The sequence below is a fragment of the Lynx canadensis genome, chromosome F2 (genome assembly GCF_007474595.2).
Source record: "Lynx canadensis isolate LIC74 chromosome F2, mLynCan4.pri.v2, whole genome shotgun sequence".
NCBI classification, from domain to species: Eukaryota; Metazoa; Chordata; class Mammalia; order Carnivora; family Felidae; genus Lynx; species Lynx canadensis.
In genome coordinates, this window is record NC_044320.2 from 50,355,289 (window position 1) to 50,373,750 (window position 18,462).

Here is an 18,462-nt window from a genome sequence, read left to right on the forward strand (position 1 = left end):
TTTTGTTTGCCTTTTTTGTATAGATACTCTGGGATGGTGAAAATATTTTATTTTGTTTGGATCTATACTCTCGATTTATTACACTGCCTTTTAACATCATTAGAGGTCGTTTGGAAATTACATGTCTACCACAATAGTTCTAACATCTCAAAAGCCCTTAGCTCTAAAGCCTTCGCTTTTGAATTTGCTATTGACCATGATACAGCCCTAGCTGCATTTGGAACCACAACATCTATCATACTCATCTGGGCATAATTTAGTTTTGAATTCTCTGAAGTTTATTTTCTTATGAACTTGTGACTTTCAGCTTTTTGTGTACTTTCTGGGTTTAAAAATTGCAGATTGGGAATGAGAGAGAGGCTTATTTCTTGATTTGTTTTATAACTCGGTGTCCTAGCTTTGCTAACTAAATTCAGGTTACTTCAAATTTGCATTTTTATCACTCACGGGAGGTAATAATACAGAACCACTGAAAACCAACACAACAGTCAATACTGTTGTGTTGACTTTGATATGTTGGTTTTAAGTCTCCTTCTGTTGTTCCTCCTCAGTGCCTTTAAGATGCACAGAATGCTGCTTGAATGACCTAGTGACTAAGTTATAATGAAAATGGTTTGCTTCTCTGCTTTGTATAATAATCCTCTAAATCACAGAGGGCATGCATACAAAAGTAATATTTAGAACCCAATCTGATTAGAATACACAATAAAATGTGCTTGAAATAGGAGAAGGCTCATAGTTTGGGTGAATCTGAGGACATATTCCTCTGTTTATCAAATGTTCATTAACATTAACATGTGCTAAGCACCATACTAAGGAAAACGACAAAATAAAATAAGCCCTGAGAAATTCACAAATCAATAAGCCAGAAGGAATGGAAATCACTAATTACAATATAGCCAGTTAAGGTTTATGAGATATGTATGGAGTGTGGTCTAAAGAAAGAAGCAAACTCAAATGTGTCCAGGAAGGTTGGGGGCTTTGTTCAGGGATGGATTCATGAATTGTGACAATAGTCTTGAAGACACAAGATATGTTGATCAGCCAGACAAAGTGAGGAAGAGTATTCAAGTTAGAAGGAATAGCACATACACACAGTATGACATAGTATGTCAAGGACCATCAAATAATTCAGCATCCCTCTATCTTATCCACCTCATCCATCCTCCTGTGCCTTGCACCATATGCGAGAGGGATACAAAACCAAAAGAGACCATCTGGTCTGCAAGAGGCTTTAAGTTTAGTTGGAGAAAGAGACTTTTTAAAAAGTAATAGCAATGAACTGAGTGTTCTAATAGAAGTCTGTGTGAGCTGTGGAGGACATACTTAACTCTAACTGGGAATATCAGGAAGGTTTCTAGAGGGCGTCATATTAGAGCTGAGTAATAAAAGTGGATGTTCACCAGTATGAGGAATAGAATGACATTCCAGGAAAGTTAATTCCTGCCCCTAACCCTCACCCTGCAGGCCACCTATGTTCATTTAAATGCAATTTACAATATTGTACTTTTTTGTGCAAAGCATCTTTCACTTGGTGTAATTTCAGTAGTTTGTTCCATTTTGTTGCTGAGTAGTGTTCACTGTATGAATATATAACCACACTTTATATATCCACTTTCTGATTGATGGATTGTTTCTAGTTTTTGGATATTATGAGTAAAACTGCTAAAACATTCTCACACAAGTACTTTCTAGACATATATTTTCATTTCTCTTGAATGCTTAGGAGTTGAACTGCTGCCTCATTATATTGAGTTTTATAAGAAATTGCCAGACATTTCTAAATGGTTATTACATTGTGTCTTCCTAGAGAGTTGGAATGTTCCATATCTTTGCCAATATTTCACTACATCAGTCCATTTAGCTGTTCTGGAAGACGTGCAATATTACCTTTTAGTAGCTTTAATTTGTATTTTCCTGAAGACTAATGATTTTAAGTGAGTTTTCATGTGCTTTCTTCTTTGGTGAAGTATCTGTTTGCCCTTCCTTCTTCATATACCATGTGCTCTATCTCAAGGCTTCTCCATTCTGGCTACACATTAAAACATCTTTGGACTTTTGCTTTGGCTCCATCCTGACTCTGATTTAGTTGTATAGCTTGAGGCCCCTGTCACTGGTATTTATAAAAAAGCATGCTTGATGATTCTATGTGCACCCAGGTTTGAAAACCTTATCGCTGTGGTCCAGTGGTTCTCAACTTTCTTAGGTATCAGAATCACCTGGAGGGTTTGTTAAAAACACAGATGGCTGAGATCCACTTCCAGAGTTTCTAATTCAGTGAGTCTGGGTTAGAGTCTGAGAATTTGCTTTTCTGAGAATTGGCATTTCTAACAAGTTTCCACATGATGTGATATTGCTGGTCCTGGAACGACCATGTGAGAACTGCTGCTTTAGCCAAACGAACCAACCCGACTTCTCAATAGACACCAGATTCTTGCAAGCCTTTCTTTGGTATATTCTATTCTCTCTGTTGATGTCCTATCTCTTTGTGTTCCTTGCACACGCTTTTTCATTCTTTAAGAACCAGCATTAATGTCACAACCTTTCTGAAGTCTGCTCAGATTCATTTGCTCTATCATTTGTCTGCTACACTCTACTGTGATGACTCATGTGATAATAGTACTTATCACACTGTTTGGTTAACATCTATTTGTTCTGGCTGCAGTACTTCCCTCATGCACCCATTGAGAGTGTTATAAGATCAGAAAGCACTGCACCTTGTTCTTTGAATCTTTAGCCACGAACAATATCTGGCACATTACCGAGTTTCCACTATTTTATTTAAAGAATTTTTTTGGTTGTTGTGAGTAGCTGGATAACTAGTAGAAAATGTGACATATAAGGCTTCTCACATGCTTAAGATTCTTTAAAACTACGATTGACCATCTGTAATTAAATTGGCAGCCAGATCACAGGAGCCTGAGAGCAAATGTACAGTAACAACTCAAATGAAAGCCACATATCATCATAGGTTACAGTTAGCATTATCTTAAAAAAAGAAAAGAAAAGAAAAAGCATAAGAAGGGGACTTGAAAGGAATGACTTTGAATTGAATAAGCCAGCAAGTATAAAATCAAAGAAAAATTTAACAAGATGAAAGCAGAGTATGATTTTTCTCAGCATATTATATTTGTTTCCTGAAGGCTTTCTTATCAAATAAGAAGCTTTTTTTTAAAATAAATTGAATCTCCAGAGACTTTAAAAACACAAAGTTCCATATGAGGATTGTTGTTAGAGATGTTGTAATGTTTTATTGAAAGCTTCACTTGCAAAATGAGATGGTAATGATGATGGCAATGATAACAATAGCTGCAATTTACTAGCTCACCGTGTGCCAAAGAACTTTAACTCATGATGTTCATGAGTTATCTCATTTAATCATTACAAGATCCCTATAAGGTAGGTATTATTATTCCAATTTCACAGATGACAAAACAGAGGCTGAGAGAAGTTAAAGAGTTTGTTCAAGGTCAGTATTCAAACCCATTTTTGGGGAGGGTTACCAGATAAATTACAGGAAGCCCAGGTGAATTTGAATTTCAGACAAATAACAAACTGTTTTTTTTTTTTTTTTTTTTTTGTTACAAGTATGCCTTGTGTAATACTTGGGGCATGATTACATTAGAAAATTATTCATTGTTTATTTGAAATTCAAATTTAAGTGGGTGTCCTGTATTCTTATTTGCTAAATCTGAAAACCCTGCTTTATTTCATGCCAGAAAAATTTGCATCAGACCCCTATGTTGCATTGTGCCCTAATTCTCTTATATAAAGTCCATTCCCAATTTACTTACATGAAATTTATAGACCAAACTTCAAACATCAAGGCCCTTTACGATCTGGACTCCACCTTTCTGTTCTTCCATTCAGGGGAGTAACAAGTGTCAAGGCTCTGAGACGGGAGCTGAATGATGTGGGCCTGGAGGCCAGTGTGGCTGCCATGGAATGAGTGGGAGAGAAGTCCGAGCCAGATCAAAGGCTATGGAATGCAGGGCTGTGGAGATCACTGTGAGGACACATGTTTCTACTTTGAGTGAGGCAGGCAACTCTTGGGGTGTTTAAAACAGAATGACATGATCTGACTTAAGTTTTTTTTTAATGTTTTATTTTGTTTTGAGAGACAGTGCAAGCCCAGGAGAGGCACAGAGAGAGGGACGGAGGGTCTGAAGTGGGCTTTGTGCGGATGACAGCAGTGCACCAGACATGGAGCTTGAACTCAAGTGCAGCAAGATCATGACCTGAGCCGAAGTCAAAGGTTAACCGAATGAGCCACCCAGGCTCCCTGACCTGGCTTAAGTTTTAACAGGAGCGTATGGACTGCTGTTTGGAGAATCACGCACAGAAGCAGGGATGTATAGCAGATATTCAGGCAGCAGCAGCTCAAGTGGCTGCTTTTCTTGACGGTGGGTTCAGGCTTCAACCTGTGTGACGCTGTGCTCTGTGTGACAACTTCCAACTCGGAGCTGGGGAGAAGGGCATCATTCTCTCAGCTTTAACTTGGAAACTGGTGTTTCATCCTGAGACCTGAAGGGACACTACTGGCAGAGAACAATGTTCTCTCACAAGAGGGGACAGCAAAGGCTGTGGCGAGACTGCGCACTGAAGGGGAGAGCAGGTGGTGGACAGGCAGCAGGAGCACATATCATGTGTCTGAGCATAAATGAGGCATTCCTAGGATCTCTTCCACCTCCAACTGGGCGAGACTTGGGGGTGGGGCTGGCAAGGTACTACAACTGTTCAGGGGTTCATATGAGGCTGAAGGACTTTTATTATTAGTCCTACTGTGACCTAATTTACAGCATACCTGGATACACATGGAAAAAACGGGGTTAGCAAGATTAAATAAATGAAGTACAAGGGGGAAAAGAAAACACAAAGGGAGATGTGAAAGGATACAGTACCCTACAAAAAACCCACAAACACTTGGCAAATTTTTAACTGAATGTCTCTTTTGTGCCAGGCATGTGCTTTTTAGACATTACCTCATTTATTGCTCACAACAATCCTTGGTCTGGCATATATTATTACTAATCCCCTTTTATAGATGAAAAAAGGTTGAGGCCAGTGAGGATACAGGTAAGCAGCTTGTACAAAGTCATGAACTGTTTCTGTCAAACTTCAGGCAGAGTTTGCATGTTTTTTTTTTCTTTTTTTAAAGTAATCTCTATGCCCAATGTGGGGCTCCAACTTATGACCCTGACAACAAGAGTTGCATGCTCTACTGACTGAGTCGGTCAGGCACCCAAGAGTTTGTGTTTTAAAAAACGTTTTAACATTTATTTATTTTTTGAGAGACAGAGAGACAGAACACCAGCAGGGAAGGGGCAGAGAAAGAGAGACACAGGATCTGAAACAGGCTCCAGGCTCCCAGCTCTAAGCTATCAGCACAGAGCCCAACACGGGGCTCAAACCCACAAACCGTGAGATCATGATCTGAGCTGAAGTTGGACTCTTAACCGACTGAGCCGCCCAGGTGCCCCAAGAGTTTGTGTGTTTATTTATTTATTTATTTATTTTTTAAAAAAATTTTTTTTTCCAACGTTTATTTATTTTTGGGACAGAGAGAGACAGAGTATGAACGGGGGAGGGGCAGAGAGAGAGGGAGACACAGAATCGGAAACAGGCTCCAGGCTCTGAGCCATCAGCCCAGAGCCCGACGCGGGGCTCGAACTCACGGACTGCGAGATCGTGACCTGGCTGAAGTCGGATGCTTAACCGACTGCGCCACCCAGGCGCCCCAAGAGTTTGTGTGTTTCAAAACAACTAAGCCATCAAGCCTCCTCTGGGGAGGGGTAAAAAGCTTATCCGAAGGAGCCAGGCAGACTTCTTTAGCTAAAATAAAAATGACTGAAATAAAGAAAGATGCCAAGAAGAGAAAGTCTGAAAATCACTACAAGGAACACTTATTACAGAGACCAAAGCTCCTGACGAGGCAGGATTCCAGGCTGGAGAGCCAGGATATAGATGTCCACCTGTCACAACTTTTGTCTCCTATTGAGCACTTAGCCATCTCCCATTTCTGTTGAGAAGAGCTGGCCAATTAGCTGTACTGGCCCTGGTCATTCATACCTCAGCAGTAAGTCACCCAGGCCAGGTCACTTGCAGGACGCATGCACCATGATTGTTCATCTGATCCCTAACTCTGTCCAAATTATGGACTGACAGAATTCAAGACGAAGGTCTCAATGCTGCACTGAAATACAGGTCCAAATCAAACAGGTTAAGTAACCACTTTCTTGCTTCCTTGTGATAAATACTGCTAACTAATTCAGTTGACACTACCTTTGGGTGTGTGTCTTCCAAGTTCTTGCTGGTTCCCTAGCTAGCATTCAGCCCAAATGATGAAAATGAAAAGAGAGAGATGCATGGTTGATAAAAGGGAGCACCCAGGTGAAGGATTTCATTAGGAAAAAAATAAAAAGTTTCAAAAAGGAGACATTTTCAGTCTTGTTCATAAAGACTGAAAACATTGATCAGAGTGCTTTATGCATTTCAGTTTTTCAGGGGTGTATCAGAATGCTTGCTTAGAGGTCTCTTCAACTCTCGGGTTCGATTTGTGGTCCAAACCTTCTCCAATGTGCATAGAAATTCAATTCCTTAAAGCCTAGGTGACTTGCTGCTTAATTTAAATTTAATTTGAGTGCTTTGGTAAATGCCGAAAGATGTATTACGATGTAGTACTCAGCGTGCATACCTAAGCATTACACAGTCTAGCTAGGTAATTCTACTGTGGATTCTTACTAGATTTACCTGATTTGATTGTATGTAGTCAGCAGAAGCAAAAGTAATTACAAGTAGATTTCAAAAGAGCTCAAATTCTCTAAAATCCATTTAAATGTTTGGTTTGTCTATAGTTTCCTTCGTGAATTGATGGTTTAGCTTTGTACTTTCAGACCTCAACCTGATAGAAGTACAGATTTCTGGGCTCTTTCCCAGATAATCCATATCAGCATTTTCAGAAAGCACCTTAGGTATTTGGATACAAGTCGACCAAGAACTTTGATTTGGAATACAACGAAGAGCCTCTCTAAGGTCCCTTGTCATATCTGACAGCTGTGTATCATCCTGGGGTGTATATACATAGAAGCTTGGGTAGAGTTCATTAGCAAGGTACTGAGCACTTACTTTTCTATAGTATTTCCATCATGACACAGACTACTTTTATTTTGGATCATGTTATTTTATAAAAAAGGTGATTACAACTTTGGCAGATTTGAAAAAAATAAAAAAGCTTGGAAGATAAACGTCTTATTTGGGAAGTTTCCAGTAGTTTTATAAAAAAATACGTTCATAATCTATCTACCCATCCATCTGTCCACCCACCCACCTACCTACTTATCATATGAAGTATCTAATGTATATTGGATATTAAATATTTATTCTATAAAATGGTCTAGGAACAATGAAGGCTGATTTGAATATTTTTTCTACACATATACTGTTTTTTTCTACACATATTTTTTTCTACAACACATACTGTTGCTGTAATTTGGTACCCTTTGACATAAAGTTCCAATCTTACTCCTGCCAGAAGTCTTTCTGACCACTCCAGCTCTATGTGATTCCCCATTAATAAACTATATCTCTCATGTGGTTTCTTACCATAATATACTGCTTTAAATCTCTGCCCCTCCCCCGTTCATGCTCTGTCTCTCTGTCCCAAAAATAAATAAATGTTGAAAAAAAAATTAAAAAAAAAATATATACTGCTTTAAAAAAACCACATCTGTAGCCCTTATCCTCAGTCAATTTGTAGACTTCTGGAGGGAAAAATTATGATGGTCCTTCTTTATTCCCATAGCAAAAAACTCTGTGCCATTCATTAGTGTTCAGTCAATAAATATTTGCAAATGGATTTATTCAGAAAGAGGAATACGGTAGTGTGGTAATGTATGTACAATGCATTAATAGAGTTCAATTTTAAATAAATTCAAATATTAATTTCTAAAAATTAATGAAATATATAGGCATAGATGATTATAGAATCACAAATTTTTAGCTTTGGCTGACCTCTCATCAATTATCAAGTACAAGTCTATTATTTTTTACATGAGGAAATTAGATTCTATAAGGCACTAAGCTACTTGAAAAAAAAGGAGCCATTTATGTGAACATTTCATTTCATACATAAAGCAATAGTTTTAGTTACCTTTGCATTTTTTGTAGCACCTCGTTCACACACAATAGGCACCAAATATCAGCTGACTGGATTGCTTCTTGGAAATCAATTTCACTAACTGGATATTTAGAACTGGATGATGAATAGATAGCTCATGCCTTCAACTTCTCACATGCTTCACAAGGGATACCACCACCTACAGCTGCCCTATTAGCTTATTTTGCTGGATCTCCCTTGCCTCAGACAGAATGCTTGTTTCCTGTTCATTCCTGATTTTCTTTGAGCACCTGCCTGAGCATGTAGATTCTAGCTCTTCTTTCTGACTCCTACTGCGTGTGCTAAAAACCTAATTATACTGTATCCTTGCTGAATCTGTAATAATATCTGCCTTTCTAAAAGAGAATACTTATGCTTTTATTTTCCTTTTTTGGGAGCCATGGATTATTTGGTTCATGTGATCTGGAAAGGAGAAAACAGTGGACACCAGATAGAGCAATTTTCTCTAGAGCAATCACCAGGAGGGACTCCCCAGTCTCCATTTAGATTGCTCATCTTCATTCATTGTTTTCCAAGTCTTGGAACCAAAGTGAGATACTAGAGAAGGATTTAATTCTTCAGGACCCTAAGCTCCCACTTGTAACACTAGGGTTGAGGGAGAAAACCCTAGCATCTCCAGGCAGCAATAGGTCTAATCAGTTACTTTCTGTGTGTTTAGAGTATAAACCATACACCATGGTTTGGATTTATTCCCTTGGCTGCATGATCAACCCTTGCTCCTTCAGATGTGGTGTTCCTGGAACACAGACTCAGAGTAAAGATCAAACAGAATGGATTTTAGACATATCTGATATAATCTTACTATTTTGCTGATAAGAAAGTTGAGGCTCAGAGAAGTTACTTGTTTAAGGTGATTCAGTTGGATTGGATAGTGATAGATCTGGGAATAAAACTGGCCATGCTGCCTCTTTCATGGCTGCTGACGTTTGGTAACTGTCTTACTCCTTAACTTCTTTTACTTTATCTGGTATTTGAAGTGATCTCATGCTCAGGTAGATGACCGATTTTGCAGCTGAACCTCGAAGTTCCTTGAAATTTTCATATATGGTGACTTTTCCTCTGAGCCCACTTCCATCACAGTCTCCTATAGATCTTCTTATCTCTTAATTGTCACATGTCTGAAATATCTCAGTCTCCAAGTACAATCATCACTTTTCTCATATGCATTTCATTAAGAGAGTTCAAGCACAAACTATATAAATGTAAGTCAAAGGATGATAATCTCTGGAGAGTGAGGAGAGACAAGCATGACCTCCCTTTAAAGGAATAGGACTATTATTCCCTTTCTGCCTCTATTTTCTCCTTCTCAACCCTTTCCTGTGTTCCTGTCTTCCTTGCTCAGGTTCCCCAACATGATTCATCTAGTTATCTAGTCTTTACTAATGTCCTCAGTGCTCTTTATTTATTGTTTTTTCTTTGCACTTATCTGACAAAAATCCAATTCTGAATATATTGGCTTTCTCCCTGATTCTATCAGGGCTGATACAAGTCAATGGAGGAAATCCCACAGCTGGGCTGACCAATGTCTCTACAACAGTGTTTCTTAAAGTGTGGTCCCCAGACTGGTAACATCAGTATGATTTGGGAACTTGTTAGAAATGCAAGGCCCAGACTCACTCAGTCTACTGAATCAGAAACTCTTGAAATGAAATACAACAATATGTATTTTAACAAGTTTCTCAGGTAATCCTGATACACCATAAAGTTCAAAAAATACTACTGTATCAAATCTTTGTCTTTAACCTCAATTTGCTATTGGTACTAGCTGTCAATCTTTATGTGTTTTCTACATCAGTGATCCTCTATGTTTTGCATACTAGCTTCTTTAAATCTCCATTTTCCTCAAATCTGTGGTCCTGCCTGTCTCTCCTCATTCTCGGGATCATCACCCTCTGGCTTATATAGTTTGTGCTTGAACTCCCTTAAACACCTGCCATCAAATCCTCAGACTTACTGCAGTTAGTTTCAGTGCAAGAGTGTTCATTTTCTTTGTGTTGAAGGCCAGCCCATACACCATACCTTTCCCTTCAGCATCAGGAACTTTTTCTCTTCATTCAAGTTCTCTCTCTCCACTGGCATCTTCCACCCAACCTCGGAGCTGTCAGCACAGAGTCTGACCCGGGGCTCGAACTCACGAGCTGCGAGATCATGACCTGAGCCGAAGTTGGATGCTTAACTGACTGAGCCACCCAGGTGCCCGGGGGGTTTTGATTTTAAGTGTCATAAAAAACCCTGTAGGATTTTAAGCAAGGGAGCAACATTACCTGATATATAGTTTATGAAGATTTTACCTTTCTTGTGTGGAGAATGGAGTGCATGGGCTAAACCAAGAAAATCTGTTCAGCTGTAGTGGAGATGTAACTAAATTTGAGTTATGATTTGGAGGTAGAGTTAATGGGAGAGGATGGAGAGAATCAAAGGTAATCCTAGTCTTTTTGTTTTTAACAACTATGTGGATAATGATGTTGTTAGACTGGAAAGGGATAAGATGACTGGAAAAAAAAAACAAGAATGTTTTGTTCATGTTGAGTTTCAATTGTTTATTAGAGATCTATGAGAAGATAGGCATATAAATACTTGAGTTTAAAATTCTAGGAAGAGATCAGGGATAGAAATATAGATTTAGGAATCTTTGGCCTATAGATGACATTTGAAGCTCTAAGGAATCCTGGGAAAGTATGTAGAAAGAGAATGTAGCCTATGACAAAGTTCTGGGCTACTCTAATATTTAAAATGAGTAGCCACTTGTATGGCTCAGTTGGTTAAGCGTCTGACTCTTGGTTTCAGCTCAGGTCATGATCTCACAGTTTGTGAGTTTGAGCACACATCAGCGTGCACTGACAGTGCACAGCCTGCTTGGGATTTCTCTCTCCCTCTCTCTCTCTCTCTCTCTCTCAAAAAATATATATTATTAAATAAATATAAAATATATAAATAAATAAATATAAAATAAATATAAAATATAAATTAAATATAAATATAAAATATAAAATAAATAAATATAATTAATTAATTATTAATTAAATATATTAAAAAATATATATATCATGGAAGTATGGAGTGAAAATTTCTAACATAAGAAAATGAGAATGAGCAATTGGTAAGGTAGGATATTTTATTAGAATTCTCCTAATCAAATTCTGCTGAGAAGTAAATGAGAATAAGGACAGAGAGGTAACGAATGGAAATGGGAACATGGAGGGCTCCAGAGACCCTGGCAAGAGCAGTCACAATAGAATGGTGAAATCAAAAGTCTGATTAGAATGGGCTGAGGATATTAAGTTATTGAATTAGAGTCTGGCCTGAGGAGAAGCTGAAAAAGTTGTAAGTTCTTCATTCTAGTCCCTCTCAATAGATTTCTGAAATCAAAACCATTCAAAAAGTAACCAAAGCCCTTCAAACTGAGGCAGGCTTTTGGAGAAATAAGGGTGGTTATTAAAGACTCATATTTGAAAGGTTTAAATGAAGGTTCCATGCAATTTAAACAGAACTGGAATGTTAAAAAATCAATACAGAGCTCCATAAATGAAATTACTGACAGAGTGGTTACCATGCCAAAACAACGACCACCATGTCAAAATTAGTTAAGTAACAGTAAGTATTGTTAACAAATTGGAATCTGATATTACCTGGGATAAGTCAAGTTTAATATGATCAGTCCACAGAGATATTTGAGAATTGGCAACACACACACACACACACACACACACTCACACTTGCCCTCTCATCATTTTTATTAGTCAATCCCTTTAAAATAGTATGTTTAGTTTCATGGATGATAAAATATGAGAGACCACATCTTCATCAGCATAGATTTACCAAGTCCTTGGTGTGAGTATATAGGTAAGGACATCAGAAATGAGTAGTATGATTACAACGTTGGGAAAATAAAACACATAAAGAATCAAGTCTTGGCTAAATCCTTAGCTCATAAAAACTGGTTATCAAGCAGCACTAGCACTGATGATGGCAAACTGGCCATATACCAAGGGTCATCTTAGTCTGCAGACTGTAGAAACAACCGTTGGCCATACAACCAGTCAAGACAATTATCATCACTGAGTGATACTATTGAGTGAGAGAGGGAGCCATGTATCTTCCAGTAGATGGTCATTCATTGCCAGGATATTATATCCACATGTAGTTCGCATATAATTGCACAAATGCAAGATTCCTTTTGTGATGGAGCATCCAGAAGAGAGAACCTTTCATTTGGAACTTCAAATATAACTAATCTCATATATAATATTTCAACTGTCCATTAACTTACTCGGTCATATTTTAAGTTGGCAGAAATGTATTGAGCACTTATTATGTGCAAAGCACTGTAGTGATGTTGCCTTACATATATGCATATGAGAAATAAATAACCCCCAGATATTTTATCCTTATTTTAGAATGAATGAGTGGCTGACATGCTGGTGCTGTTACCAAAGTGTGTGAACACCAAATGTTTAGTTCCTACCAGCTCATGACCCCCATCTTCATCGAAGTCCTCCTCTATCCCATCAGTCATCTCTTCTCCATCCGCATCTGGCCCTCCTTCAGCAGGCTCCTCTGTAGAGTGATCTGCATTCTCTGACACACATTCATCTTGGATCAGCTCTATACTCTCTTCCAATTGCTTCTTCTGAGCTTCTGGGGGGGGAGAAAGCAAATGACTACTACCTTGGGTTGCTCATGAGCCATTTGGATAAACCATGAAAAAACAGTCTATGAAAGGGTAAATTCTGTGTGAGGAGGATAAGGTAATATTATGTTCTGGTTGAATTTATTCAGTCATGTAAATTACGTGCCTAATCTGTGTGCATTTTCATGGAAGTATGTTTACTTTTAAATGGAATTAGCAAAAATTAGGAAATCTAGATGATACTAGTATATAAAGAAATAAATATTTACATAAATAGATGGATCTTTCCAGCTATATATATTCTTTTCTAACAGGGATATACTCTTAGAGAAAAAAATATAACAAAAACAGAGGGTAAAAATCACATAAAACATAGAACTTGTTCACTGAATGAGGGAAGATGAAGAAAGCTCATTGACAAGTTCAAACTTAATTGAAAAAGACAAAAATTCCCCAAGGAAAAAAAGTACAAAAGCACATGTGTTGTCTTTCAGACAACTTGTCTATGTGAACAATAATTTGAAATTTTAGAGTCTAGATTCTAGACTAGACTAGAGTCTGGCAGATATGGTTAACTGCAGTGGTTACGAACAAATTCTGGTGTTAGATTTACTAACTTTGTTATGCAAAGCCAAAGTGGTTAACCTTTCTTGTGCCTCAGTTTCTTCATCCATATAATTAGGATAACTACTTAACTTCCAGGGTTTGGAATAGTGTTTAGTAGAGTTATTTGCAAATAATAAGTGCTCAACAGATGAAGTTACATTCTACATTAACAGAATTCCCTACAATTACCAGGGTGTGCATGCTCCATTTACAGAAATTCACTCTGATGGGAATTATGCTGACAACATAATAAATATTTCCCCTAGTGGTTGCTTTTCATCTCCTATGAAAATATCAAGAAGCATTGGGTATTGAATAAATGAGATCAGTTACTGTACCTCCTTCTCTTAACTTATTCCCATGTATACATGGCTATCTCAAAAGCTGGGTGATTTTCACTCATTTCGATCATTGTAATTTTATCAGATAATTATCCCATTATTTGATTTGAATTTTAAGAGATGCTACCTTTTAAGCTTATATAGTTATATTTTTATGGCAATAAAGACAGTTTATAGAGCCAAATAAATTGAGGGGTGTTCATTCCTAGTCTTTTTCAAAATGTGAGTTAAAGAGAAAGTAAGCATTGATATACATATATTTTGACTCAGCACAAATCTTTTCAAATACAAGTAACATGTAAATCAACAAACTGATAAAAATGATGTATAAATAAGCAGGTATCCTCTTCTATAAATTGTTTAAAATTGTAATAGTTACTTGTGTAAATACATGTGTTTTTGCAGTTTAATTCTCCAAATAATAAAGTTTATGTATTGAAAATAAGGCAGAAGGATAGGGTTGTGGTCTGGTCCTGCCGTCAGAGGACAGCATTCTAGTTCCAGCTTAGCTACTTGCCAGTGGAATCATGTGCATTGGGCCTGGCCATTCGGTCAGGTCCTTTAAATGTATTAGGTCAACCTTTCCTCACCTGTATAAAAGCTTTGATTAAAAAAAACCTACCTCTGGGGTTGGCTGTGAGGATTAACAGAGCTTCTATTTTGGAAATGTTTTGCATACTATGAAGGACTACATAAATGTGTACTGTTACATACAAAAAGGAGACTGTGTGCTCCTCACTGTGAAAGTGTCAGGATAACAACACCAGTAGGCATGGAACAAGAGGGCTGGTAAGATCAGGAATAACTGAAAAACTTGTGGGGCTGAGGCTCCATTTCAGAGGAGGAGAAGAGCTGGTAGGTCCAAAAAGGCTAAAAATAATTACTACAGGCATCTTAAAATGACAAAACCTAAGGTCTTTTTCTTCATTTACTTCCCATATATAGACACAGACTATACATTTCATGATGTTTTTCTATCAACTTGTCAGTTTTGCTTTTTTCCACAGATCAGCATAACTACTGTAGTGATGATGTAAATTCTGCTTTTAAAGCTACACTTTTTATCTTCATATATGTGAGTGTACTGATGAAAGCAAGTAGCTTAAATTCCTTCTTCTCTGATGTCTTATCTACATCACTTTTAGCATAGAAAGTCTTATGAAGACTTTAAAGTGATTATTGTAAAACTTAACCAAAAAGTTTAATTGGGAGAAGATTACCCAAGTCTCTGGATTAAAAGGAAGGCAAATCAGGCAAGAGACACAGACACAGACCACATGCTGAACTTAACTGTTACTGAAAATTGCTAGTTTTTATTCATCTCACCTTCTTTCCACCTATCACTGACCTCTGTAGTTCTTGACCTTTAACCTATCTACACATTCATGACCAGCACCAATTTAGAAAAAACTGTGATGGGCAGACTAGTTTGAGCACTGAAGTTTTGAATCTCTGCTGTTGATCACATCCCATGCTCTACCTGATAGCCTCTACTATGGCTGACCCTTTGGACAGCACAATGCATCTGGCAACTCTGGTTTCCATCCTTCAGCCTTTCTCCTTAGAGTGATTTTTGTGTTTATCATTTGACCCCTCCCTTTTTGCCACTCTAGGTTACCACTCATTCAAAATACCACTGCTGTCATGACCTGGTGCGGATATTTCAGGAATGAGAGAGGAATGGGCATTTGGGATTGGACAATTATTATCCTATACAGTGAAAAATGTATCATATAACTTTTCCTAAAGCCAGACTTTCTGGATTTTAGGTCATTATGTTTATTCTTTTGTCATAATACACAACTTAGGATTAATATTATTTTGGAAATTCATTTGGCTTGACATATACATTTCTTCTCTAATGATTTTCAGAAGTATTTGTTCTCTGGAAACCCTCGCTTTTAATGTTGAAAGTAATATTCTTATTTTCCCCCTCTGGAAAATTTTTGGCCAAAGAACCATAGAAGATTTTCAGAGAACCCATGTGGGATCAGAACTTAAAGATGCCTAGCCCTCATTTGGCTTTGTGTATCAATTTGTTGCAGTTATGTTTGAAATCCATGCTGACTCTCCTTATCTTCCTAAACTGAATGACATCCCTTCTTCCCTGATAACCAAAGCCCAAATCAAACGTTGCCTTATAGTTAGTCTACTCTTGTCTTATCCTTCTCTCTGTGGTGTTTAAGTTTCTTTAATACTAGAGCTATTGCCTCAAAAGGTCATTGTCACACTCAAAGGGGATAATATAGATGTTTATCTTTTGTAAAGTGAAAAGTGCAATACAAGTCAGTTATCAAGAAATAGTTTGATTTGCTCTGTACCCCTTACTGAATGCCTTGTGTGTAGAAGAGATGATATAAGCTATTAGAAACGATATAGAATTTAAGATCCATAATTCTGTTAATTACTAATCCTATTAACTATAGCTTTCTTCTCTAAAAGATGAGCATGAAAATAACATCTTTCAGAGAGTTGTTGTATACTCAAATGAGTGTTTTAAAATGTAAAGGCGACACAAACATGTTATCGTAACAGGCTCAAAAATGGTTATTGAGTTGAACCTGTATTATTGCTCTAGGCAAACAGTTTATGTCAAAATCATTCATTACTATTGACCATTAAGCATCTACATTACAAGGACAATTTGGGCTTTGACATGGTCCCTTCGTTTCTGTTTAGACAGACATAATGTTTTAAGTTAGTCTCTGCTTTTTTGTGTATGTTATACAACATACATGCAACTCCTCTGACAGCCAATTTCAAAGGCAATAGTGTTCAATGCAAAAAAAACAAAAAAACAAAAAAAACCTAGGACTCATCCTCATTCATCCATTAATTAAGTTGAAGGCTAAATGCATGGAAGACATTATCTGGTTTGAGAAAAAAAACTTTAATTACAATGGCAGTCAATTCATAGCAGTTTAACAGAAATACAATCAACCTGTACTTCAGTAATATGTAGTCATCATAGATTTTTGTCATTACCTCAGTAAGAAATGTTATAATCGGTAAACAATGATAGGTTCCAGGAATAAAATCGCACATGAAAGAACATATTGTTTATTAAACTGTTGGTTCACAGTTTAACAAGCAGTTTTGATCCAGTAATTATTTTGTTGAAGTGGAAACAAAGCAGCTTGTTCTATTTTTTATGAGTAATTATCTAACTTTATTTCTCCTAGAAACGAGGAGTATTTTTTAGTTTATTCCTGCCTTTATAACATTTTCTTCACCTACATAATTATTTTTTCTGTTTATCACTTTTTCCTTTTTATTGTGAGTGCTGAGCGTATATGTACTATGTATGTGTGTGCATGCCCATCTATGTCTCTACCACTAAAGTTCTTTGGGGAAGAAACATTTTTATTCATCTTTGTAGCCCTGATGGTTCACTCAGAGCCTTACATGCAAATGAAATATCTGCTGAATATATTCATGAATTGTGATGGGACCAAAAAATGAAAATAAATGTGTGGGTGTCAAATTCTTTTCATAGAGTCAGAGTGATTGTTGAATTTGGCACCATGGTTGCAAAAATATGAATCCACAGAGGTTAAAAGAAACATCCTTGTCACATTTTACATGAGAGTCCCATACCATTAAGTCAAATAAAATGCGGGGTCTAAGAGTTTCTTAGAAGATTGTTCCTTTTTACACGATAAGTCTTCAGGAGAAAAAATAAAATGTGAAGTGTGCAAGGACCTATGGGAGGATGGCCGCTTTGGAACACTGGCATCTTTAGGAGTCTCTGCTGAATTCTTTAAGTCTGAATGACAGGTTGGCCATAGGATTTCTTTGGTGGGCAGAGTGAATTTTAGATATTTTTTGAAAGAATGTATTAAGAGCCAAAAATCTAGCAGCTATATGCCTAAAAGATATCTCTAATATTACATAAATAAGGATTTCAGGAGGAAAAAAAGGTTATGGCTCCAAGTTAGTGAGTGCTTACAAAGTACTGACCTTGCAGCATGCATTAACCACAGGCCTTGAGACATCCTGCAAGGTAGGCCTCTTTATCATTTTCCAGGTGGAGAAAAAAAAGGTGCCTGTGGTCACACAGTTAATAAGTGCAAGTGTTTGAGTTCCCACTTAAGGTTTTCTGTTTCCATAGCCTGGGCTATTTCCTAATATATCTCTAGAAAAAGGCCTAATTTGATAGAGCTTTGAATCTCCTCAGTAACCAGATAATTTCAAATTAAAGAATGAAGAAGTCTGTTTGGTTAGGGACACATGCTCCAACTAAATAATGGTTATCAAAGGAAAAGAAGTACAAGTGCTAGTTAAGTACTTCTGTTTATGGGAATATGCCTTAGGCTTTAAAAAGCCACGAAAGAAAGGAATTAGTATTAAATTTCAATCTTCATATTCAAAACATTTTTTGTATGTCTCATTTCTATTTCATAAGCGATATATGATATAGAAAACAAGTTAGAACTGTTGGGATATATATTCAAAGTATTTTCATTAAATTCAGTTTGCTGCATAGCTATTATCATTAATATAACTCTGAAAATTGGTTGAGTTGGCAATTAAGTTTTTTGATAGGCTGGCTTAATTGATAGCTAATTACTAGCTAAATTGTACTTAGCAGATGGTTGGAAAGAATGTTGATATAAAACAGTCACATTATTCATTAGAGTCAAGCTAGTATTCTATAACTATTGTTTTCGCATACCAGTATAAGCTGTATTTAAAAAAATTCTATATTA

General features: G+C 37.0%; 1 protein-coding gene across 3 annotated transcripts in view; it reads right to left on the bottom strand.

Moving 5' to 3' along the window:
• Positions 1–18,462, bottom strand: part of RALYL (RALY RNA binding protein like) — a 407,386-nt gene that overhangs the window by 25,581 nt on the left and 363,343 nt on the right. For 2 of the 3 annotated variants that reach the window (XM_032591936.1, XM_030304338.1), the window contains exon 7: positions 12,642–12,814. The exons of the other annotated variant lie outside the window; for it this stretch is intronic. In XM_032591936.1, coding sequence (XP_032447827.1) covers positions 12,642–12,814 — 173 coding nt within the window. The remainder of the gene's footprint in view (positions 1–12,641; positions 12,815–18,462) is intronic. 3 annotated transcript variants of the gene reach the window in all.